The 25,119-nt window shown below is 39.2% G+C and overlaps 1 protein-coding gene across 3 annotated transcripts in view; it reads right to left on the bottom strand.

Moving 5' to 3' along the window:
• Nucleotides 1-25,119, bottom strand: part of ARHGAP10 (Rho GTPase activating protein 10) — a 314,695-nt gene that overhangs the window by 132,780 nt on the left and 156,796 nt on the right. For all 3 annotated transcript variants that reach the window (XR_013446509.1, XM_078069295.1, XM_078069296.1), the window contains 3 exons: nt 23,748-23,793; nt 21,398-21,463; nt 2,489-2,563 (listed from right to left, as the gene is read on the bottom strand). Coding sequence is in view for 2 of the 3 variants with exons in the window: in XM_078069295.1 (XP_077925421.1) it covers nt 2,489-2,563; nt 21,398-21,463; nt 23,748-23,793 (187 nt within the window). In the remaining variant the exon portion in view is untranslated. The remainder of the gene's footprint in view (nt 1-2,488; nt 2,564-21,397; nt 21,464-23,747; nt 23,794-25,119) is intronic.

Here is a 25,119-nt window from a genome sequence, read left to right as displayed (position 1 = left end):
AGGAACACAAGCAGGGGGAGTGGGAGAGGGAGAAGTAGGCTTCCTGCCGAGCAGGGAGCCCGATGTGGGACTCGATCCCAGGATCCTGGGATCATGACCTGAGCCGAAGGCAGACGCTTAACGACTGAGCCACCCAAGAGATTTTTTTTTTTTATGGAAAGAGGTATCTTAAGGGAATTTTAAATTAGGACACAGCGAATAAATCTATTCTGTTAAGAGCTTAAGTTTGGGGCGCCTGGGTGGCTCAGTTGGTTAAGCGACTGCCTTCGGCTCAGGTCATGATCCTGGAGTCCCTGGATCGAGTCCCGCATCGGGCTCCCTGCTCGGCAGGAAGCCTGCTTCTCCCTCTGACCCTACCCCCTCTCATGTGCTCTCTCATTCTCTCTGTCTCAAATAAATAAATAAAATCTTTAAAAAAAAAAAAAAAAAAAAAAGAGCTTAAGTTTGAGTTGGTAACAAAGTAACAAGAAAGTGGATTAATCCTAATAAAAATCCAAGGTTTGTGACTGGCAATTTTAAATTCATACTAGGAATTATTTATGGATTAAGTAAAATAATTTCTGCTGTGTAGCGCCCACCCCACCCCCACTCCCCCTTTAATAAGGAGCTAACACTCTCATCAATTCTTCAACTTCCTGGATAAATACTTCTTGGGAAAACACAGCATTTCCTTTGTCAGTAACTGAAATCAGGTTGTATCATGCTTGTATCCCCGACTTCGCTGCTCTGAGTCTCATGGAAAGTGAAAACCGTTTTCCAGGTCATGAATTTTTGAGGGTTTAGGTATTTTAAAACACCTTGCCGGTTCAGGATTATTTTGAGACATTTCCCATGAGCACAGCAAACTACCACCTTGTTCAGGGATGCAGATCAAGTGGGATTTTATGAGATTAAGAACTTTTGAGACAGCTTAACACTTTGGCGTGACCATGGAGACACCCTGGTTTGAGCTTCCCTTGGACATGAACATGAAGATAATAAAAATAATGCTAGGATCCTTCTGACCAATTTGCTGCCCAAGTGTGCCTTTCAGCCAAAATATCCCTTTCTTTTTTGTTTTATTTTTATTTTTTTATTTTATTTATTTTTTAAATTTTATTTTGTTAGTCACCATACATCATTAGTTTTTGATGTAGTGATCCACAATTCATTGTTTGCGTATATCCCTTTCTGATGCCAACAGAGTCTTCCAATTCTAATCAGTATTACACCATCTCTTGGAAATGAGAGAAGTGTTTCTAATTTTAAAATTAACTAAAAGCAGATGCTGGAGTCCCATTAAACTCTTCCAGCTGCTACTGAACCACTGGCAACCTGAGTCTATTTAATTTGGAGCCCACTAATGGTAAAAAGGAAAATCTGACTGCCAAAATTGCACACCCAAGTTAAACCAGAGAGGCAGAAAATGAAAACAGCTCATGAAAGCGAATGTATTCTAAGACAGCTCTCCAACTGATGACGGGCAATTTTTCCTGTGGTTAATAGCTAAAAAAAAAAAAAAGGTTACTGCTTATTAAATCCTTAATTCAAATACAGCCAAACAAGCAATCCTATCTGCAACACATCAGCTGATTTTATTCATCTTGGTTTATGCTTCCGAAAACTGAGTCCTCCCTACAATGCTTTCAGATGCAGGCAGGTTTAAATGCATTGACAGCATACCTGAGGGCATTGTTAATATTGATTAATTAAAGTGAGATATCAAGTTAATTAATATTTAGCAAGGTCAAAATGACAGACTGGTTTGACATGCAGGCCCTCCAGCCTGATGAGTTATCACTCCTCAAGAGGCAGCCTACTTTGGGGTGGGGAGGGAAGTGGGGCCCCTTACAGGTGGCACTGAGATGACAGCAGCGTGTAATGTAAAAGCGCTTTGTCATTCACGTAATGTCTGGGGTAATGAAATGAATTCGCTTTCTGGCTTCCTCTAGTCTGCGATGCCAAAGAACACTGTGTTATCAGCACAGATGGAGCATGCATGGTTCTGGAGAAGAGCCTGGTGCAAACTACAAACAAGCCACTGTGAATACCAATGAATCCCGGAAAATCAGATCCTTGCTGTCAAGTGACAGTTTTGGAAGCAACATAAAAATGAGTGAGTCCCAGTGGTCTTGTCCAACCAAATGTACTGTCAAGACTCTGGACAGGCAATTTGGAAGCCATGCAAATCGCAGAGGCCTGGCTGCTTCTTTCCTCTGAGAAGCCAGGGCAAGAAGACATTCACCCATGAGCCTGCATTCTTTTTCCACCACCCCCCCCCACCACCACCATTTCTTAGTCAGTAAAGAGGGAGTGGATAATCTGGGCTGAGGCAAACACTAATCTACTTCTCTGCATCAGCTAGCTGTGCTCAGGAGAAAGCTCATCTAGGCAGTAGAAGAACAGAATGGATTCACAAGTATGCTGTACATTACTATGAAATATTAAGTGGTGAAGTCAATGAACATAAACAAATAATGCATGGAAAATGATTAGAAAAGAGGCATACCCATCAACATACTCAGAAGTCTCTGGACCTTTGAACTCACCCCCACAACTCTGTACAATCCTTGGTCATTTATACCTATTGGAAGAGACAAAGTGTTAGCAAAATACAAGACTGTCATATTTTAAAAGCTGGGAACAAACAATTGCATTCAGAATCTTTGCTAACTCACATTAGCAGCATTCCTGTTGACTATAAAAATAACGTTCGACAAAAGCAAGTGTTTACCAACTTGTTTTAGCAGCTTGGTATTCATGAGTTATGGTTGGAAAATAATCTCATAAAAACAATGTTCCATGTGGACAAAATGTAATGAGTCAATGTTAATGAAAGAAGTTCCTTAAGTAGTACTCATGTGTACCAATGCACTCTGTAAAGATGCATTGTAACTTTCGTGTTTATTATGTTTACTTATTCTTGACTTTTTTCTTGAAAAGTTTTAGCCTTTTAAAAATAACATGGTGTTAATTAGGACACAGAAAGAAATCGTTATTTGGATGATTCTTTAAGACCATGGAAACTGCATTCAAAACTAAGGCAGAACTGTTTTTGTTTTTGTTTTTAAGAGCTGTTATATGCCCTGTCCAGTGAGGAGCTCTGAAACTTCCAAGGAACATTACTACAAAGTATACATCAAAATGAACCAAATCACAGCATTCTCTCTCTGCAGAGCCGGGGAAATAAAATATCTCTTTGCACAACAGACAAGAAGTAAAGGCAAGAAAATATACTGCCGAACATAATTTAGTATATCGAATACATGGCATATCGAATACATGGCACGTTTGGATTCTGATTTGAATAAACCAACTTATAAAAGGGCACTTTTGAGGCAATCTGGAAACTCTGAGTGACATTAAGATTAGGTCAGAAAATATCCCTATTTTTTTAAGGTACATACCGAAAAGAGTGAAAGGAACCTATCTAAGATTTGCTTTAAGAGCAAAGAAGGGATAGATGAAGCAATTTTAGTAAAATCTTTATAATTGTTGAGCCTGAGTAATAGGAATACAAGAGAGTTCACTGTACCACTCTTTCTACTGTTTTTATGCTTGAAACCTTTCATAATAAAATAATGACTTTCAAAAAAACAAGACTTATCTTTATTTCTCAAGAGAGTTACAGCTTGCTGCCTGTGTTGGTCTGCACTACCAATGTTAAAGCTAACAAGAACACAACTGGCTGAAAGGAAGATGATGCCTCCAAACCTCCAAATTTCCAAAACAAAACACCACCCGAAAGGCCCTGGAATTTGCCCAAGGGGGCTTACTTTCTTTTGGCCTCCCTGCATGGGTGATGAATAGAATACCAGGCAGATTCTGAAGGGCTGGATTCAGGTCAAAGCTCAGTCACTCCTGAACTCTGAGACCTTGGGCAGAGAGACCGGAGATTCCTCTGAGTCTCGATGAGGTATCTGAGATCAAGGATAGCATCTTGCACCTTGTGTTATGGTGGGAGGATATTGAGACGATATTAACACATGTACTGTCAATTCTTACACACCACACACATAAAAGCTCTTATTATTCCTTGTAAAAAACAAGTCTTTATTTTCCTTTTCTCTTTTTGCCTTTATTTCTCCTTAATCATTTTTTAAGCTTCTCAAATGTCCTACTTGTCTATTATATGCAAAATTTTGTGTCCCCCCCCAAATCCATAACCCTCACTACCTCAGAATTTGACTGTTTGGAAATAAAGTCTTTAAAAGAGGTAATTAAGTTAAAATTAAGTCATTAGGGTAGACCCTAAACCAGTATGACCAATGTTCCTATAAGAAGTTGGGACACACACACAGAGAGAAGACGGTGTGAAGACACAGGGAGAAGACAGTCACCCACAAACCAAGGAGAGGGGCCCTCAAAAGAAACCAACCCTGCTGACACATGGACCTCAGGTTTCTAGCCCCAAGAATTCTGAGAAAATAAATTTCTATTGTTTAAGCCACCCAGTCTGTGGTACTTCACCATGGTAGTCCAAGCAAACACATACACCTTCTCTCTCAATTATCTCCAAAGAGCTCAAAGAACCAGAAGAGCAAAAACTAGCCTTTCAGTCTACACATGTCTGTTCTAAAGACGCTTTGAATGCTAAAGAATCAAAGCAGCAGAGAGGCATCTTCCTGATGGGGAAGCTCATGGACTCCAAGAGAGAAAAATTCAGGTCAACCCTGCCAGGAGTTGATAAAAAGGAAAGGAAATTGTCAAGAAACACAAAAATCAGAGTTTGAGCCTGCTACAAGAGAAAAGACTGGGCTTCATTCCTTCCTTCCCCTAGAGGCCACAAGGCCATGTCTGGAGAGTTTAAAATACCAGAGGATTTTTTTCTCAATACTCCTCTATTTAAGAAACCTAAAATAGCTTGACCTCAGTGCCAGAAGCCAAAAGAGCAAGTCATATTCTGCAGTCAAACAAACGTGCGCCTTTGAGAAGGGCCTAAAATACATAGAGAAATGAAATAAGAATGTTACCTCAGCAATAATCATCACTCTGTGCTGGTAATTACTATCAGATAATTGATCAAGTTCAAATTCATCAACCTGAGAGAAGCTGAGTTAATTGCTAATGCATAATGAAAGGCACAAGGGGGAATTGATGCTACTCAACGCAGTTTCCGCTTTTTTAAGATGAAATTTAAATAAACCTCTTATTAAAGCAGCTTGGAAACAGCCCGTAAACACACACACACACACACACACACACACACGCACATCATGTAGGATATTGTTTCTTATTACAATGTCCTTAAAATTAAGAAAATTGGAACATACTTTATATCTATGAACACACACATGTCCTATAAAAGACAACAAATAAATATATTTGAAGAATATAAACCAATCAATATGCCAAGTCCCATGAGTGGGTTTATCACAGTCTCTCCGGCTTCTCTTCCACATTTTCCCCTTTCAGTCAAAGGAGTCACTATGTCTAATCACCAAGTATTAGAATTTTGAAATTTTCTTTGACTTCCTCTCTGTCACTTTCCAAATTCAATAGGTCAGTGTACACAATTTCTTCAAACTTCAGACTAATCTCTGCTCCTTCAACACAGTCTTCAATTTTATACACACACATTTATTAAGGTACCCTTACAGGAAAGCACACACGACCATAATTCATTCAGAACATCATCATTTTTTCTTTTTATTTTTCTAAGTTCTCTTGATTATCTAAGTTCTCTTTCATCCCCATTTAAGAGTAAACCATCAGATCAAGTCTCGATTCCAGAACAAGTAGGGAAGGCATAAACACATAAATATCCACAATGGGCCCTACCTCACCTACCCACATTTACTGTGGAATATTCACCTTCATCAGAGCAGACCCCGGACTATCACCCACAAGTAACCAAATTCATTCCCTCCTGAGGCAGAGGTCTCGTCTGACAGAAACGTTCTTTCCCTTCTCTTCACAAATTACTCCACTGTCAAGTATTTATTCATCAAATATGTGCCAAATACTGTTCTAGCTGCCCGAGATTCAATGGTGAGCAAAAAGAAGTCCCATCCGGACCTTCAAAACCAGATAAAAATCCCACCTTTTCTACCACCAGCCCACAGTGATATTTCCTTTCTCTGAATGTGACTCATAATTAATTCCTCTTAAAAACAAAAAAAATAAAACAAGCCCATAATCTCTTATTTGCAATTCCCAAAATCAAAATCTGAATGCTTGACCTGACATCAGATTAGTTATGTATTTTTCCCCCACTCAGTGTGAATATTCCTAATTAACCACGTTAAAGGCAATTTCCACACACAACCTATCTGGAGATGTTACATACTGTCTACATTACCTTTCTAAAAACACATCCAACCTCATGATTTTCAGCCCTGTGTTCTACCTTCTCTTCCCAAATACACAGAGATATGGAAAGATACTAGGTCAATCTTGGTTTTTGTTTTTAATAGCTTTCATGGTGCCTTGCATAGAATAGTTGAAGAGGCATGGCCAGGGTGACTTGACTCGAAATTAACTTGGAACTACAGATATAGATTGGACTTGGTCCAAAACAGACATTACAATTAGGAACTAAAAACTTAAAATATCCAAGTTATTACAATTTTTTCAGGATATCAACATTCTCTGATGTCATTACAAGACTTTTTAACTTTTAACAAAAATTCGTCATCTGATCAAAGTGTTATAGACCCAAAGATTTTTTTCTCTTTTAATAAATAAGATTGTTTCTGATCAGTAGTAAAAAAAAAAAAGGGTAAGTGCCCTCCGTCACCATGATGAGCAGCTGCTCACAGCTGTCCCCGGGCAAAGTGGACAAGGTGAAATCAGATGTGTCTTCCTTCCCACCACCTGTCTCCTCCAATCTCACACAGTCCTGTCACTGAGCACTAGCTACATCTTTCTTAAGGAGAAAGTCAAAAAGTGGAAATGAGTCAGGTTTCATCATCATCTCTGCCCAACAGCTTCCCTCTCAGAACCCAGAAGATGCTGCCAGAACCAGAGTCTATTCTACTCCATAAAACACCTGCAGAGAACTGCCCAACACCAGTGGGCACTCAGGCCCTGGCAGGTGAGCTGGAGAAGCAAAAAAATAAGATGCTCTGGGACAACAAAAGAATTAGATGCAAAAGGAAAAGAAAGCCAAAGAGGGTGGATAAGTTCAGTTAAACAACAGAGGTGGGTACAAAGGCTGGAGTGGCTGCAACTGGCAAATAAATGTATTGAGTAAGAAGAACACAGGAAGCGGCGTTTAGAGTAAAGGAAGCAGAAGAGAGAAGACAGGTAATTAAAACACGCACACACACAGGAAAGGTCAACAAAGAACAGAAGGAAAGGAAGGATAAACTGGAAATCAATGAGAAGATAACAGACTGGAAATTATATAACATTTAAATTCTTATTAATTTCATAAAATATTGTGTACTTACTATATTTTAAGCACTAAGGTAGAATAAAGTGAAGACAGGGTAAAATTTTTGAAAGAGAATTAAAATTAAAAGAGAGAGCAACTTGGGACCAACCCAGCCATAAAGTCTTTCCTTTCCTTTCTGGCTTCAGGAGATTCCATACCTGATAACTCAGGATTCTTAATAACTTGCATGATCCTCAGCACATGGTATACATTTAACAAACAAATTGGATAAATTAATGGATAAACTGAATAAATGATTAATAAGTTGATTGATTTGTAAAGTGATAAGAACAGAAAATAAAAAGGGACAGAAAAGGTTGTTAGTAGAAAAGACAGATATAGCAGTTTAAAAGAATAAGACTCAAAGTGGAACTTAAATATTTTTGATGAACAGGCACAAAATCACTAAAAAGAATTTTCCAGGTGTATGATTCTACAGAAATAAATGACTGTATGTTATGGGTCTAGCAACTAACATTCATTCAGTTCTCATCAAGTAACCAGCAGAGTGCTTGATATGATATTTGTGGAAGGACTGAATCATTTATTTGCACGTGCGCAAGTTGACAACAGGGTGAAAGGTCATTAATATTCAGGTTCACATTCACAGAATTTACATCAAAAGTCTGCCACATGTCATCATTAATAAGGCATCCACACACACGCACGCATGCACGCAAGAATATTTACAAATGTAGGTCTACGTGTCCCCCAGCGCTTCAAAGACAAATTCCCCTTTGGGCTATGTAATGAACAAACATACAATTTTATGCATAAATATTAATCATAGTTGTAAATATGTTTTATAATTATATATTATAAATATTAACTAACCTGGAAAGACTCTAAATAAAAGGAAAAAAGCACTATAGGTAAAATGATTAGGAAAAATTGTGAGGAAATGACCCAGCAACAAGGCTAAGAATGATATGCTATAAAGGTGACTCCAAAAATAGCAATGATGAGGATCATGAATATTGCTTCAGGTCATCAGTAAATTACAAAAATTTGATAATGTGTCCCTTACATCTATTTATAACTAATCTCCAATAAACACTCTATTTACATGTCTGTGCAAATCCAATAAGCACTTTCCAGGCTATCCACTGAACTGGGTTACATAAAAATAAACAGCTTCATACACAAAGATGCCCTTCCAAGATACCGGACAATTCATAATAACTTAAGGTTCTGTCAAAAACACACATTTACATTAAATTATTTTTAAGTATAAGCAGGCAGAACCAAGAATCATTTCCTCTAGTCCATCAAAGGGACATAACATTCAACATCATAAATTTAAGAGACTGGATTTATAGAATTTTAGAATTCTTTTTTTTTTTTTTTAAAGATTTTATTTATTTATTTGAGAGAGAGAGACACAGCGAGAGAGGGAACACAGCCAGTCTCCTCTATGTATGGGTGTCCATGTGACCCACTTCTGGCTAGTGAGATCGATTTCAGCTGTCATATCTGTCACACAGATATTTGTCTTATGAGAAAATCTTTTTTTTTTTAAGATTTTATTTATTTATTTGAGAGAGCGAGAATGAGGGAGAGAGAGAATGAGAGAGAGAGAGCACATGAGAGGGGGAGGGTCAGAGGGAGAAGCAGACTCCCTGATGAGTGGGGAGCCTGATGCGGGACTCGATCCAGGGACTCCAGGATCATGACCTGAGCCGAAGGCAGTCACCTAACTAACTGAGCCACCCAGGCGCCCTAGAATTCTAGAATTCTAAAACTTTGGAAGAAGAATGCATTGTTTTTAACACTTCCAATGAATTAAATACTGCAAAAAGGGTAAGAAACAAATTTTAAGCCCTGAAAGAGATTAACTACAGTTGATAGTAACATTTTAACCTTTCTAGATCTCGGTCCCCTCACTTAAAAAAAAAAGAAAAAAAGCATAATCAAGAAACACAAGTTTGTTGAGTTTAAGTTTGTAGGATGAAAATTATTATGAGTTAAGGTTACTGATATCTTGGAAACTTCCAGCTCTAACACTACCCCGTTGTACAACCTGGCAAGTTGCTCAATCTCTCTGTGTCTCAGCTTCTGTACCTGAAAAACGAGGTTAATGGTGGCATGGGGTTGTCATGAAAATTAAAGGAGACAACATGTGTAAAGCACGTGCATGAGCCTCACATACCAAGCACCCATTACAAGCTTTAGTTGAGCAAAAAATTCAAAATCAGTATCAAAATCAGTATCAAAAAAGCTCGGTACAAGACACAATAGAAACACAGGTTGCCCTACCTGAGGCGCATAGTCTATAGTCTATAGCCTACTTTTACACAATGAAGCACATGTTGAGAAGAGAGCCAAAGTTTATTCAATATGAATGGCTCATGGAAAATATGAAATTCCTGTTCACTGATCACATTTGGAATTTCTCCCTGAGAGGATAATGATGTGAGCTGCAGACAGGAAAACACAACAGACAGCTACTATCTGCCGGGAACCACTCAGCACTTTTCCTTCCTATGAAGTCTTGGTTTCACTTTCAGTTGGCCTCCACGTACTCTTTTCATAGAAATCCACTTCTGCACTACAGTAATAGCCTCCCCACCAGCAGGGACTTTGAGGAAAGGTCTCGTGATTTCATCCACATGGTCTTCCCACGCCCAAATCAACCCGGGACTTAGCTCAGAAACCCAACAGCTCAGCACATGAGGGCAGCTGTGTCCACTGAGTCTGGCTGTCACATCCACTTATATTACTGCATCCCATCCCAGCAGAAGCGATGAGTGTGGACAAAGTACAAGGCAAATATCCAATTCCAGGTCTAAGCCAGTATTTTTGGAAGCAGTGATCACTTCAGGACTCTTCAGACACATCATCTAGGCTTGACTCTAAGACTCATCCTTTCAAATCCAAGTCTCAAATACAAAGGGTATTTGGTTTATTAGCTGCTACCTTGGTATTACGGTCAGAACAGAATATATATTCCTAGTACTCCATGTGGCCGGCCTCATTTCCAGTTTCTAGCCCACATGAGAAAAAGCGTTTTTGCTTCGGACAACCTCTTGACTTGCTGCTATTCCTTGCACAAACACCCAAACCAGTGCGCAGGGTGCCTCCAGCAGGGCTGGTGAGAAACTACACACTAACGGGAAGTTTCCTCTTTCATTAGTAATACTTGGGGTCCCAAACTCTCTCCAGAGATCTGATGCCTTGCTGTCCCAGATCTGACAGATCTAGCTATGACTCATCCAATGTGCCCTTCCATCTTTCCTCAAAGTGGAAACCCTGGGGGAAAGGAGTATCTCACAGTCCCTGGGCCTCCCAGAATTCAGCTCCCCTACTACCACTAAGCTGAGTTGTCAACCAACTCTTCCTCTCACCTTATTCTACTGCCACAGGATTAATTCTGACTTTGAGTCAGGAGATGAGGATCCAAATCCCAGCTCTGCCACTTTCTAGTTGTGTGAACTGTGGCAGGTTTAACCTTAACTTGCTCCAAGCCTCAGATCCCTCATGTGCACCCGAGCCTAATAAACAAGATCAATCTCCTCAACCACCTCCTGAGTTTTACAGGGATTGGGTGAGCTAGAGTACATGAAATACTTGGAAAACATAAAATGCCATTTATTATTAAAGCTTTAAATATTGTCAGATGCAGAATCCACACTGATATTATGTCTTCCACTAAGACTTTCCAAGGTGCTGCAGAGATTCTTAGCAAAGGATAAATCTTTCTTGGGCTGATGGTGCCCCTTCAGAAGTCCATGATGGAGCTCGAATGGAAAGAAGAAGGCATGGCTTTAGAATGGCTTCATCTCAAATCTGGATAAGCACTTCAGAGACGGACACTTAAATCTGCCCTCCTTGCTTCCCTTTTCTACTGTCTACAGTTTCAAACTTCCTCTCTTCTTTAAAAATTTGTCTAGGGGCGCCTGGGTGGCTCAATCAGTTAAGCGTCTGCCTTCCACTCAGGCCATGATCCCAGGGTTCTGGGATCAAGCCCTGCATCTGGCTCCTTGCTCAGTGGGGAGCCTGCTTCTCCCTCTGCCTCTCCCCCTCCCCCTGCTTGTGCTCTCTCACTCTCTCTCTGTTAAGTAAGTAAAATCTTCAAAAAATAAATAATAAAAATTTGTATTCTTTCGTTTATCTCCAGCATCCTTAGGAAATCAGCCTACAGAGTCTCCATCTCCTCATGTTCATGGATGTTGATAGCACCAGCATTAAAAACTCAGCCTTGGATTTGAGTTGTAGTCTAATGCTTTCTAGCTGAGACTTACACAAGTCAAATCACGTCTCCTGGCTTCAGATGCTCATGTAAAATGGAGAAATACTGTCTCATAGGGTTCTTGTAAGAAGTACAACCTGTCCAGCCTGGCTATTCTCTAGCTCCTTGCTTCCCAACTCTTAACCTAGTGGTTTTTTTCTTGGTCTTCCTCCTGCCTGAACTTGCTAGAGCAGCTGACATAGGTATGACTTTCTCTTCTTTGGAATAACCCCTCTTCTGGATTCCTTTACACACACTGCCTTGGGTTCCTCTCCAACCCATGACTGTGCTGTGTCTCCTTAATTATTCTTTTTCCTCATATTCTCTAAGCTCAAAGATCCCCAAAGATTCTGCCGTTTGCCCCATTATCTTCTTCCCTAACCATCCACCTGGCATGACTTTCTGACACTCAAAACTTCACGTCTCCAAAAATCATGCCCACCATCTCTTCTGTTACCTTCATTTTATTTGACAGAAATGTCACAGGCACCTTGAATTCCTATCAGAAACCAATGCCAATCCTTATATTCCTCCCAAACCTACTGCTCCTCCTGCATTCTCTGTCTTGGCTAAGGATGTCTTCATCTACCTTGGCTGGAAGGCTTACAGTTTACCTTCCCTTTTCCCTACCTTCTACAGCCAACCTGTCTTCAGATTCTGTTCTTCTGCCAAGTCTCGTCCTATCCATCCCTTCTTTCCATTGCTGATGCCCTAGTTTAAAGTTCCATCAACTCCTGTGTGGATTATTTCTAAAATCCAACCAGCCATCCTGCCTGCCATCCCCTCCATCCCACCTGGCTCCCATTAAATCTACTTCCTCCCATTAAAAGATGTGAACACATTCCTGCTCAAATCTGTCAACATCTCATCACTGCCTATAGAACTGAGGCAAGCGTGCAGCACAGTGCCTGGGATCTGCCACACTCTGGCCTCAACAGAGCATCTTGTCACATCATACCCATCCACCCCCTGTGCCGGCAACACCCCAGGGCGGATGAACACCATCTGTTCCACTAGCTCCCTCTGGAGCAAAGAACAGGTTTGAATCAGCCTTGGAAAATAGAGATAGTGTCTCCATCTAGAACAACGGGCAGGCATGCTTGTTGGCCATAATAAAAGACTCAAGTTTCCTAAGTTCAGAGGTTTTTTTCCTTCTTATAATATGACCCACTATGTGTGCAAATCTCACCTGACCCTCTCTGCAGTGCCCTTGGGAATCAGGTACCAACACAAAATTTAATACTCTGGCTACTGAGAGTAATAAACTATCCTTCATCTCTGATCTAGGAGTCTTGAGTCTTCTACTAGCATCCATGAAACCGCAAAATAACTTGTTCACATGAAAGCATAAAACCAGGGCCTTCACTGCCTTGAAACTAGATCGAAGCTAATCTTTAAAAAAAGGAACCGTATCTCCACCATTTTTTCCTCCAATTATCTTTCCTATAGGAAACACCCAAAAAGAAAGGACTAAAGCCCATCTAACACGTGCATGCCCAGGAATATGTAAGTATTAAATAAGCTGGAATGGATGGGACAGCTAAATAAAAGTACGTTTTATTTCCAAACCCGCTCATGCAGCTTAAGCTTTAGCAGTCACAAAATTTTACTTACATAAATCAGAAAAAAGACACAAACTCAAGGCAGAAGTTGGCTGTTGTTTTTTCAAGGCTCCTTTTCCTCCCTTCTCTACAGAGAGCAGAACATCAGGAAAGGCCTAAAGGCGTCTCGCTGCTGCCGTCTGTCTCTCCACCTCAGAGTAGCTGCGGCATCAGGGACCAAACCAGTTTTGGGCAACTCTGGGCAATTTCTTTTTTGGGGGGGTGGGGGGGAGGGGGAGCCTGAGGTAATCTAAATGGTCTCCTTCCTGAGGCTCTTTCCTTTTCTTCACTGCCTCCCAGCCACTTTTTTACTCAAGCGTCCACAAGACACTGAGGAACAGAAGAATGAAAGCCAAAGCAGTTACTGTTACTGCTTGTTACAAGCGCCACATAAAAGTACTAAAGTGAACTCAAGTGATTTATTTCCCTATGTAAATTACTATTAAAAAAAAAAAAACTAAACTAAATTTCTCCATGCTCCCAGAGCCTTGAATCAATAACAGAACTACTTAATTGTGATTGGCCCTGATTCGCTGATGGATCTCTAATTAAATGACTCACACTTACTGGGCACTCCATGTGAGCCAATGTCCCAAGCGTTCCTTTTTCATTCTCACAACCTGCCCGCAAAGGGGATGCCACCATTATCCCAGGCGACACATGATAAAACCAGGTCACAGGCAGTCAAGTAACTAACCGGTGGTGGTTGCAGAGCTAATACGTGCTGAAAGAGATTCGAATCAATCCAGACTGACCTTTGAGCTCATGCCCTTCGCCACTCCCTTGCAATAAAACACCATGGACCTCCTCAGAATCTGAACCAAACACAGAGAACCTAGCACGCCTACTCTGTAGCAAGACAGTTTAACCATTTTTCCCTATTAACTTTACGCAGCAACCACTCATTTGGAAACTAATAGCTTTGGAGGCTTATTTGTTCTTAAAACAAATAAAATTACTAATTAAGAAAATGAATAATCCTGACTCCCCTGGATTTAGTATTTCAGTTTTGCATTTGCATTTCTGCAGACACCACAAGGCTCTCTGGTTCCCTCCCACAGAAGACTGTCCTCTGTTACCCACCCACTCCCATCTCACACCCATTATGATTAAAAAAGAGACAGTGTGCGAGAAACTCAAGTTCACTTGCTGTAAATTTTCTGGGGACAGCTGTTCTTTATTTTCTTCATTTTGCGTATAACTTGCCCTTGGCAATTTAAGATTAATGTGCAATCATGGTAAAATACGTTGCAAGTTCACTCTGGGCATCTTCCCTCCCACATAATACTGAAGCTATACAGCATCATCTTCTACCAGGCCCCTCCTCAAAACCCCGGACAATTCCAGAGGTGCTCCAGAAGTGGAAAAATCCTCAAGTCAACTTCAAAAAGATTTTCCAAAAACCTAAAACTCTGCTTTTCAAGGAAAGAGAAATTCACTTTTACATATAACAAATCAAAGACTGACACATCTTAGATGTGACTTCCTCCTTCTATCCCATTGAATTCACAGCTTGTTACAGTGCTGAACTGGATAACTGACAGCTTGCCTAGACCAACATTTTAATGCCATACTTTAGAAATTAAAGTGAATATTCAAATTATTCACATATGGAAGATTTTTTAAGAGAAACTTCATAAACAAAAGCGGCATACAAATTTAGTTTTAAATCATGATGACTATTTAAAAAATAGCAACTAGAGGAAGTTTTTGAGCAAGAGTCTTAACTTTGTTTTTGTGTATTTTACAATGAATGCATGCACCTGAAAAACTAGATGGCATGCAGTTCCAGAGAAAGTCAACATACTGGTCATGGGAGTTGGTCCCTTTATAGGAATGGGAGTAATTTACTTAAGGAAGTCGTGTAATTACTCTCCAAGCTCTGAAACCATAAAATGCTTCAACATGTAACATGATGTATCTTTCTACGTCTAAACTCTTACCCTTAATTCCCAAAGATGCTGACATAAATTCATAAAGGAATGAAAACCAATCCTACATACATTATTCAAAAGTACTAATTCCAACCACATATAGAAGAAAAAGTCCTTCCAATAATTTTACAAATTGCTGGAACACATAATTTTCTGATGTGGCATTAGTCAAATCTTTGAATACTCAAGTAAAACACAATTGCTTACTGAGTTCTATGTATGTAAGACACAGACTATATGTAGAGATGAGAAGAGGCAAGCAAAAGATAAATAAGACATTTTTTTCCACTCCAAGGAAACCATAAAGTTCCAGAAACAAAATAATCAAATATAATTAACAATATCAGCCAATATAACTGCCAAATGAGGAACTTCCTTTTCATGAGGAAAGCTCTTCAAGGGAGGATGGAAAGAGAAAGTTTAAAAATACATTTAATAAATATCTACTATGTACTAAAATTAGCTCTCATCCTCACAAACGTGGGTGCAGGTACACAGTGTGAATGAACTTCCTAGTCACATTTTTTTAGAGACTAAGGGTCTGAAGGGTTAAAAATCTTTCCAAAATGCCTACCTTACTGCATCATTTTGGAGTGTAAACCTGACCACTCCTACCAGCCAACAAAGAGATGTACCTTCTCCAGAGTAATTCAAGTGCCTCTCTTCCTCAGGTCTGGCCAATGACCTCCAGGTTCCAGATGCATCATGCTCTGTCAAACATCTACACTTCGACCCCACCCTTTCCCTCTGCCAAAATCCTTCCTGACACCCCACAGTTGTACACCTGGCCAATTCCTCGTCCTTTAGAATGCAGCTTATGTGCTGAGTCCCCAGGGAAGCCCTGAGTCAGCAATGATTCAGACGCTGGGGCTGGGGGGGTGGGGGGTGCAGCGCGGGCAGGGGCAGGGCAAATTAGCCCATCATATTCTCCATCATCAGACAGGAGATGAATGAGCCCATCATATTCTCCATCATCAGATAGCCAGAGACATGGTGGCTGCATGGTTTTTAGCCTAGACACAATGGACGAAAGGCTGTATAAAACTGCTTGAGAATAACCAGGTGTTTTCCCACAAAGGAACAAACTACTACAGGGCACCAGAAACTAGGCATCACATGGAATAGCAGGTAAAGGGGCTGGAGGTGAAGCACAGGATCAGGGAACAACAGACCCCATGAACACTTCAGAATTTGCCTTGGATCCACCTACAATGTGCTGGAAATCTGAAATGCCCTTGGCTTCTGGCTGAGACTTGGCCACTTGGAGCCATTTTCTTATTTCTTCTCTCAACTGCATTTTTTAGGATGGAGGTTCTACCCTGCATCTGCTAGATTCACATTCATAATCCCCAAAGCTACATGGATCCATGACCCAGGGCCCTCAGAAACTCTATTCTCTCGGGAAACCATCATGGCTTCTTCTACCTCCTAAAAGCAGAAGAGAAAATCCCTGTCTCCCCTTGACTATTCTTATTGGAACTCACATTGTCTACAGCAGAGGCCCAGCTACCACTGATTACGATTCAACAGAGCTGACTGAGCCCAGGAATCTGCAACAAGTCTGCCATGGACCCTGAAGTTTCCCTGATATCCTTTGTTTTCCAAACTAAAATCTGAAGGTGAAATTCCTTGCAGAACTCTGATCCTGTACATACGACCAACTGCTAAATGTGACTACTACTTCATCTGCTAAATCACTGGGGTGCATCCATGCTATCTGACCTCACTGCCAAATCTCCCATCCTGAAACAGCTGCTACCTGCCCTGCCAGATCCTCCAACCTAGGCAGAACTCTGGGGCTCCTTTGCACTCAAGTCATCCCACACATGGCTACCAATACTAATTTTCATATTTATCTTTCTAAGCCTCCTACTCTATCCACCATCCTCTAGGGCTTACCAAGTTCCTTCATAATTAAATGCAAATGCTTGAGTACCTGCTTTTATACTGTTTCTTCATGCTTCCTTTCCAATCAAATTTGCCTTGTTCCTCACACTCTGTCTCTACATCTTTGCATAGGTGTCTCTAAATGCCAAAATATACCTTCCTATCCTTTAAATCTAAGGGAGCCTATTCCTAAACACAGTCCTCAACATCAAGTACACTGCAATCTATCAACATGCATTCAAATTCTCTTAATTCTTGCAAATGTATAACACTTTTATTTTATCGCATGGTGTATTTACATTACAAATCTCTATGTTTACTATTCATGTATCCAGCATTATATATAACTAACCTTTAATATGTGTCCCAAAGGACTAGAACAAAGCTATGTACACACTATGACTGCTCAATAAATAAATACTGGTTAGCTGACTGGCTTCACATTAGAACTAGGATTTAATTGTGATAGGTCACCTGTTACTGAGGGAAGGAAAAGAACACTGCGCTATTTTTTCAGAACTTCTCTGTTTTGTTTGGGTTTAGGTTGGGTTATTTTTAAGAAGTTAAAAGAAAGCTCCCCACATGGCAGGATATATTAACCATAAAAATAATAATTGTGCACCTATTTCTCCAACATACAAGCAACCCTTCCATTAAGGACAGTGGTTCCCAAACTTTGCTACATATTAGAATCACCTGGAGAACATTTAAAAAAAAAAAAATCCCACTTCCCAGCTCATACCAGATAGCAATAAAGTCAGATAAGGCAGGGGGGAAGTCGGGTCATATTTTTTGAGGATCCCAGATGATCCCAATGTGCAGCAATATTTTGGAATCTTGGCTTTAGAAAGGCCTTCAGCTTGGCATACTTAAGCAATAATTTCCTAGGGGTAGTCAGTTCGCCTGAATCCACTAAGAGCTGGTACATAGCATTTACAAACATTTGGTAAATGGCTGAAAGATCACTCTGACTCCCACATACCCCCTAACCTCATGAGCAAACAACTCTATGGAAATGATGAGTATGATTTGTTAACTGATATTAATATTGTAGTGAAACGGGTTTCTTATTATCCCAAAAGCAGAGTTAACTGCTAAATAGTCCCACTCAGGTCAAGATGTTAGTGTCTGTATATGTCAACATACACTGTACATGTTAACACAGATTATATATTTATATTAGTGTCATATATTATATTGATATCATATATTAGTATCATATATTAGTGTCACATATATATGTGTCGTATATATCATCTTAGTGTAATATATATTATATATGTTGTCAAAGATATGTTAGTACACTAAAAATGTTACCTCTTCTTAGGATACTGAGGACCATAGTAAGTTTTAGACATTTGTCTGATGCTTTCCAAATATTTCAATGACGTCACAATTAAGGTGGATAGTAATAAAAATGCCAAAAGTCATTTTTAGAAGAACATATTAGGGAAAAAGGCACACTAATAGTTTTAATCCAAACACATGAAATGGTAGTTTTCAGACAATGATAGTCACATTTAAAATACTAAAAGCAGTGATTAGAAATAATTTTTCAGTCAGATTTCATTAAATGCCCCTGGTCTTTAGGTATGTAGATCCACAAAAAACACAGTTATCACTAATGCTATTCACCAAATATTTCCAGTTCTCTGTGTGTTTTCCAGTCTCTTGGTAGGGTTGTTCAACCTAGACTCTTTGGGGTCAAGTGGGGCCATGAGGTTTCTATTGACCAATTAGTTGTAAGTAAATGTAACTCGCTTCAAGGCCAGATCATTCTACTTGCTGGTCCAAAGCCCTCCGGAACTGTTTCCCTCTGGCACGGCAACCAGGAACCTTTAATTTGGTTGGTTTGCAAAGGCAACCAGGAACCTGTAAGCCAAGGTATTGGTGATGAGCAAAGCCCTCCTACCAATGCTTGAGTGAGAAATAAGTCCTGTTGTTTTAAGCCACAGGGACTTGTGTGTTTCTTGTTACAGGACAGAGATAGCTGCTTTATCCTGATGAAAAAACAGAAGTAAGGCAATCATACCTGTAGCATAAAAAAAATCAACAGCCATGATAGCTGATTTGGAGGAAATCATTAAGAGCAATATTACTTGGAGGAACTTACAAATTTAGGATAAAAGCCTCAGAGATTCTACAATGTTTCTCATCATTTTTAATAATATAATCTGACCACTGATGCTTTTAACACTGTTTTTAGTCTAGTATTCTATTAAAAGCAAAAAGCTTCATTCAGTAATGGACAACCTTTAAGAACAAAAGATTTGAAAAAGAAAAACTATGCTTTTTGTTATCTTTAAATGAGAAAATCTAACTTAAATTGTGTAGACTCGGGGCACCTGGGTGGCTCAGTTGGCTAAGTGTCTGACTTCGGCTCAGGTCATGATCTCAAGGTCCTGGGATCGAGTCCCGCATGGGGCTCCCTGCTCAGCCAGGAGTCTGTTTGTCCCTCTGCCCCCCCACAATAGTGCACTCTCTCTCTCTCTTTCAAATAAATAAAATCTTTTTTTTTTTTTTAAGATTTTATTTATTTGCGAGAGAGAGAATGAGAGACAGAGAGCATGAGAGGGAGGAGGGTCAGAGGGAGAAGCAGACTCCCTGCTGAGCAGGGAGCCCGATGTGGGACTCGATCCCGGGACTCCAGGATCATGACCTGAGCCAAAGGCAGTCGCTTAACCAACTGAGCCACCCAGGCGCCCTCAAATAAATAAAATCTTAAAAAAAAAAAAATTGTGTAGACTCATTCTTCTGTTAAAAACATCCAATAATTATATACTCATAATAAAAACACATTCAATACATGCAGGTTCTAGTATATTTATTCCATTCAATGTATGTAACACTCCGTAAAGCTACACCTACCAATCAGAAAGCATTCTAGATAGATTTTAATCTGTTCAGTCAGAAGCAAGTATGTATAAAACATATCCTTTGGGGAAAGAACATAATTTATCAAAATACTAAGCACACAAGTGATACAATTAAGGCGCTTCACTTCAGAAGCTTGGGAGAAACAGAACCATGAATGATGAAGTGAGATATATGAAAATCACAGTATTTTTTCTAAATTTTGGAAATGTGTGAAGCTCTAGGAAAATGAAGAAATTTGTCAGCTCAACTTGAGGGCAGGCTAAGATGGAGGAAAATCTGTTCCAGCCCAAATTGCCAGAGGAAGAGAGCGGAGGAGAAAAGGCTTTCTGTGGCTTGGGTTTTACTATCAATGGGCAAATCCCTAAGTCATAAAACGGCCGGTCTTCTGTCATCTGACACTCTCATTTCAGCCATGGCAGGCACCTGGCTCCACAACAAAGACCTTGTTTTGACAGAAAGTATGAACGCAATGCTTCATCCACAAAGTCATCCAAAGTGGGACCGGGGTATGCAATATATGAGAGTGAATTAAATATCCATTTATCCATATTTCACTAGGCCTCTAAACAAAGAGAAACTCGACCTCCAGAAGCAGCCCATTTTGTAATGTTCAATATTTCGTTTCTCCGAAGTCTGCTGCCATGGCTGCAAAGTGGAAGGGCCCTGTTTTTCTAGGGACTATAAAGAGAAAGCTTTCGGTCAGGGGAGGGATTAGCTTTCCTTAAATTTAAAATGGAAACAATCCAAATATTTATCAATAGGTAAATGAATAAACATCCATGTAATGAAATCATGCCTAGCAATAAAAAGAAAGGAGCTAGGGATACACCCAATGAGACGAATCTCAAAAGCATTATGCTACATAAAGAAGCCAGACTCAAAAGACTATAGTTCATGATTCCATTTATATGAAATGCTTTTTAAAAAAGAAAGAACTAAAGTGATAGAAAGCACCTCAGTGGTTGCCAAGGGCCAAGGAGGGAGTGGGGACTGACTGTAAAGGGGCACAAAGGAATGGGGGGAGGAAAGCTAGAAATCTTCTATGATTGTTACTTCTATGTTATGGCAGTTACACGACAGTACATTTGTCAAAACTCACCAATTTCTACAAAGTCAGTGAATTCTTTTTATGTAAATGACACCTCGATGAAATGGACTTTTTAAAGGGAGGCCAACAAGACGATGGAAGGTGAGAATATCTTAATAGCGTACAAAACATGATTCAGATTGGCTGTCCAACACTGCTGACTCTTCGAATGCTTCTCATTTCAGCTCTGACTTCAGTCTCAATGGGGGGCGGGGATGGGGGGAGGTAGAAATATTAATGTAAACAGAAAGGAAAATCCCACCCTGTCATGGTAAATGAGCAACTCAATCTCTGACACCCAGAACGTACATTTTGCATTGACGTATTCCATTCTACAACACCTACCCATGCAACAGGCATTTTAAATGACTCTTAGATTTTACATACCTATAGCCTTTCAGGAATAAAATGATTCAATCATGTTACCTCGTGTTTCAACTGCACTGATACATTTTCTGAGAATTGTGAATCCCATCTTATCCAACTGTGCACCTAAAAGAAATACAGTTATAAAATATTAAGGGCACAATGAATTATTTACGTTTCTCTTCTTTACAAAAATAGAAAAAATTACTTAAATCCAATTTAATTTTCATTTCGCTATTAAAAGAAATCTAAAGGCCATGTGTTCCCTGTTTAAATAATGTAAATGAGAATTTCATATATTTAGAGAAGCACTTACTGGAATATTAGGACATCTGTTACCAATAATTTATAAATTTATAATATAAAGTAATTTTTATATTAATAAATGTAACTTATTTTAAACAGTGGAAAAGAACATGATACAAATCTTTAGGGGGAATCTATCTAAAGATGGTTAAGATACATTTTGCCAAAATTCTACCACCACCTCAGGATTTTTTTTTTTTTAGTTATATATGAGTGAAGTAAATTACTTGACAGAGAAATAACACAAACTTTTTTTTTTTTTAACCTAAAGAAAAAAAATTTTAGGGAGACCTGGGTGGCTCAGTTGGTGAAGTGGCTATTTCAGGTCAAGATCTCAGGGTCCTGGGGTGGAACCCTACGAGGGAACCTGCTTCTCCCTCTGCCCCTCCCCACCTCAGGGTCATGCTCTCTCTCCCTTGAATAAATAAAATCTTTAAAAAAATTTTTTAAACACTTCTAAAAGTATTATTTGGGGAAAAAAAGTATTATATGGGCCATGAGCTTGAAAAATAATCTCACATTTCATACCATGCTCTAAGTGTTTAATATTCTATTATTTTCATAATGAATTTAAAACAAGTGATTCATGTAGCAGAAAAGATTATTTCAAAAATTTCTTTTTTCTAATATAGATGCTTGCCTGTGATTAGGCTGACACATTTGAGTGTCCTAATAAAAGACGATTCTTGTTTCAAAAATGAAATCAGGGGAAGCGAATACTTGAGTCTGTATTTAGAACGAGGGAACACTAATATTAACACTTGTCTCTCAGAGCAGACAGCATGAACAATCCATGAATATAAACTGCAGGTTTAATGCTAAGCTTGAAGAGAACGTTGAGGAGGAAAATAAGGCAGTGGTTTACTGTTTAAGGATCCACTATTCACAAAATTTTATAAAATTTTTAGCAAAACTATTTTTCAAAAAAAGTAGCATGTTTTTATTTCTCTATAAAAAATAAGAACCTTTGGAAGGGGAGAAGGAGAAAAGGAGTGGGAGGAGGAAAGAAGAGGAGAAAGACAGGAAGGAAGGGAGGAGGATGAGGAGGGAGGGACGGGAAGAGGGTAAGAAGGCACTTCAAGTAGGTTTACAACCGGCAATTCTCGGTGGCAGGCTAGAAATGTCTTTTACTCAAGCACTAGCTCAAATGAAACACATATCATGATAATTTTGAAATTGTGTGTTAGAGAATATAAAGTTTCCAAACTGTACACATTTGATAAACGTAGTCTTTATTTCTCCAAAGATATCAAAAGTAAACTTACAAAGAATCCAACAACTCTGATCACATTTTTGTTTTATCTCAGTAAAAATCAAGATTAGAGAGCTAGGTTTTATGTTCCTCAAGTGCATACAATGCACGGGAAGATCGATGTCCTAGAATATCTGAATATGTTTGATTGTTATTTTCTAAAGTGCAATGATTTACTACTCATAGAGTCCATACTCAGACTTTAAGGATAAAAAATATCAAGGGTCATGGTGACGGGGTTGCAAACAGGGGACCTGATAGAGCTCCCACAGGAGCTTACAATTTAGGAAGCTGAAAGATGCATTCCTGAAACTCTTATGTGTTTATTTATGGCTATGAGAATAAATATCAAAGTAAACTGTGGAGGAAGCATTTTGGGTTTTGTTTTTTGTTTTTTGTTTTTTTTTTTAGATTTTATTTATTTATTTGACAGAGACAGAGATAGCGAGAGCAGGAACACAAGCAGAGGGAGTGGGAGAGGGAGAAGCAGGTTTCCCCTCGAGGAGGGAGCCCAATGTGGGATTCGATCCCAGGACCCTGGGATCATGACCTGAGCCGAAGGCAGACGCTTAACGACTGAGCCACCCAGGCGCCCGCATTTTGGGTTTTGTAGAGAAAGTAATTATAGAGAAAAACCAAAAAAAAAAGCCCAGAGATGGAAAAGATCAATGAGGATTACAGTAGTCCAGGAAAATCTGGGTTGGTCCCCAGTAAGTAAAAGAGAATACATGTATTATTTGGAGGACTAGCTTAGAGAAAGTACAGAGCACTCAGCAACACTTTGACATCAGTAATGAAAACAAACTCATGAAAAAGGGGAACAAACAGTCCTTTTTATGAATTAACACTTACTTCCTTCTGGTCTTGGGATGATGGCTCTATTAAAACTATGTAACAGCTAGTAAAAGAGAAAAAGGGAAAACAGTATTTTTAACACATCAATACAAAGGATTCAAGTAGGCATGCCTAGGACTATGCAAAAAAATACATTGATTTGGTTAATTATATACTAATGTGCTCAAATACTAAGATAAGGAACAATAAGGGGCATCTCTGAGTCTACTCTCTTACAGAGAGGTATGCCACAGTAGTAAAAATAAGATGAAGGAGCTATGATTCTTTAGGAACTCATTGGAAGTTTATATAAATTTGAAATGCTCAGCCTTATAGGTATTGAATGACAAAGAAATTGCTGCATTCTAAGCAATAAGATGAAGCTCATTTTTTTTTACCACTATTTCTAAAATCTGGTATTTTCTTAAGAAAGAGATAACTCCTGCTCATAATTTAAATAACTACATCTGAAATAGCTAGGTGATAATTCCAGGCTGCTTCTAAGAACTTCAGCACTGACCCATTATTTGCAAGGCATATATAGCACCTGAAAAAAAAATACGTGTCCTTAAGTGTCCTCACATAAATACATATCTAAATATTTTCTTTCTGCAGATTTGCCTTTGTCTGTGTATCTCAAATTAATTACTTGGTTCCTTGTTCTAAAGGAGAAGTTATATATGTCTTCAAGGTTACACTGCCTTTGACAACAGATTTCTCAAAGACTTAGTCATGTGACCTTTTTGCTACGCAAACTCACTTTCCAAAGCACTTCTTGAATCTCTGGGGAGAGAAGTCCTAGTCACTGCATTGCTTTTACTAGAGAGGATTAGTATAATGTGTTTTGGATCTCAGTAACCATAAATGCTGTAAATACTCTTGATTCCCAGCTAAAAATTTCAAGGACAAATTAAGAATAGACAGAAATAAAACTATGAAGGCTAAATGTCGGTCAAATACAACAAAATAATAGACAAATTTGATTACTACTTTTTTGTTTTCCCAAGCGTGATATATTCTCCTCTACAGCATCTATTTTTAACATGTGTTCTTGGGGTTTTCATTTTTCAAATACTGAACCAGACTGCCACACACACCGTGGCCCATCTCCCCGGCCCCCATATTCTATAATTCCACCAATGTGCTCTCTGTGACCATCAGATAACATCATCCTTTGCCAGTTTCACAACTCTATTCGGACACCTCTCCTACTACTACGTATGACCCCTCTTTCACGTTGCAAGCCACTCTCTTTCCCTTTTTTTAAACCCTGCTAAGATGGCAAATGCTTTCCAGTTAAGCCCCCCTGGTACCTCTACTGGCAGTTTACTTAGAGTCGTAATACTTTCAGCAGAGTTTATTTAAATTGGTTCTATGGTGTTTTCTATAA

The sequence above is a fragment of the Halichoerus grypus genome, chromosome 3 (assembly GCF_964656455.1).
Source record: "Halichoerus grypus chromosome 3, mHalGry1.hap1.1, whole genome shotgun sequence".
NCBI lineage: Eukaryota > Metazoa > Chordata > Mammalia > Carnivora > Phocidae > Halichoerus > Halichoerus grypus.
This window is presented reverse-complemented; position numbering and strand designations above follow the sequence as displayed.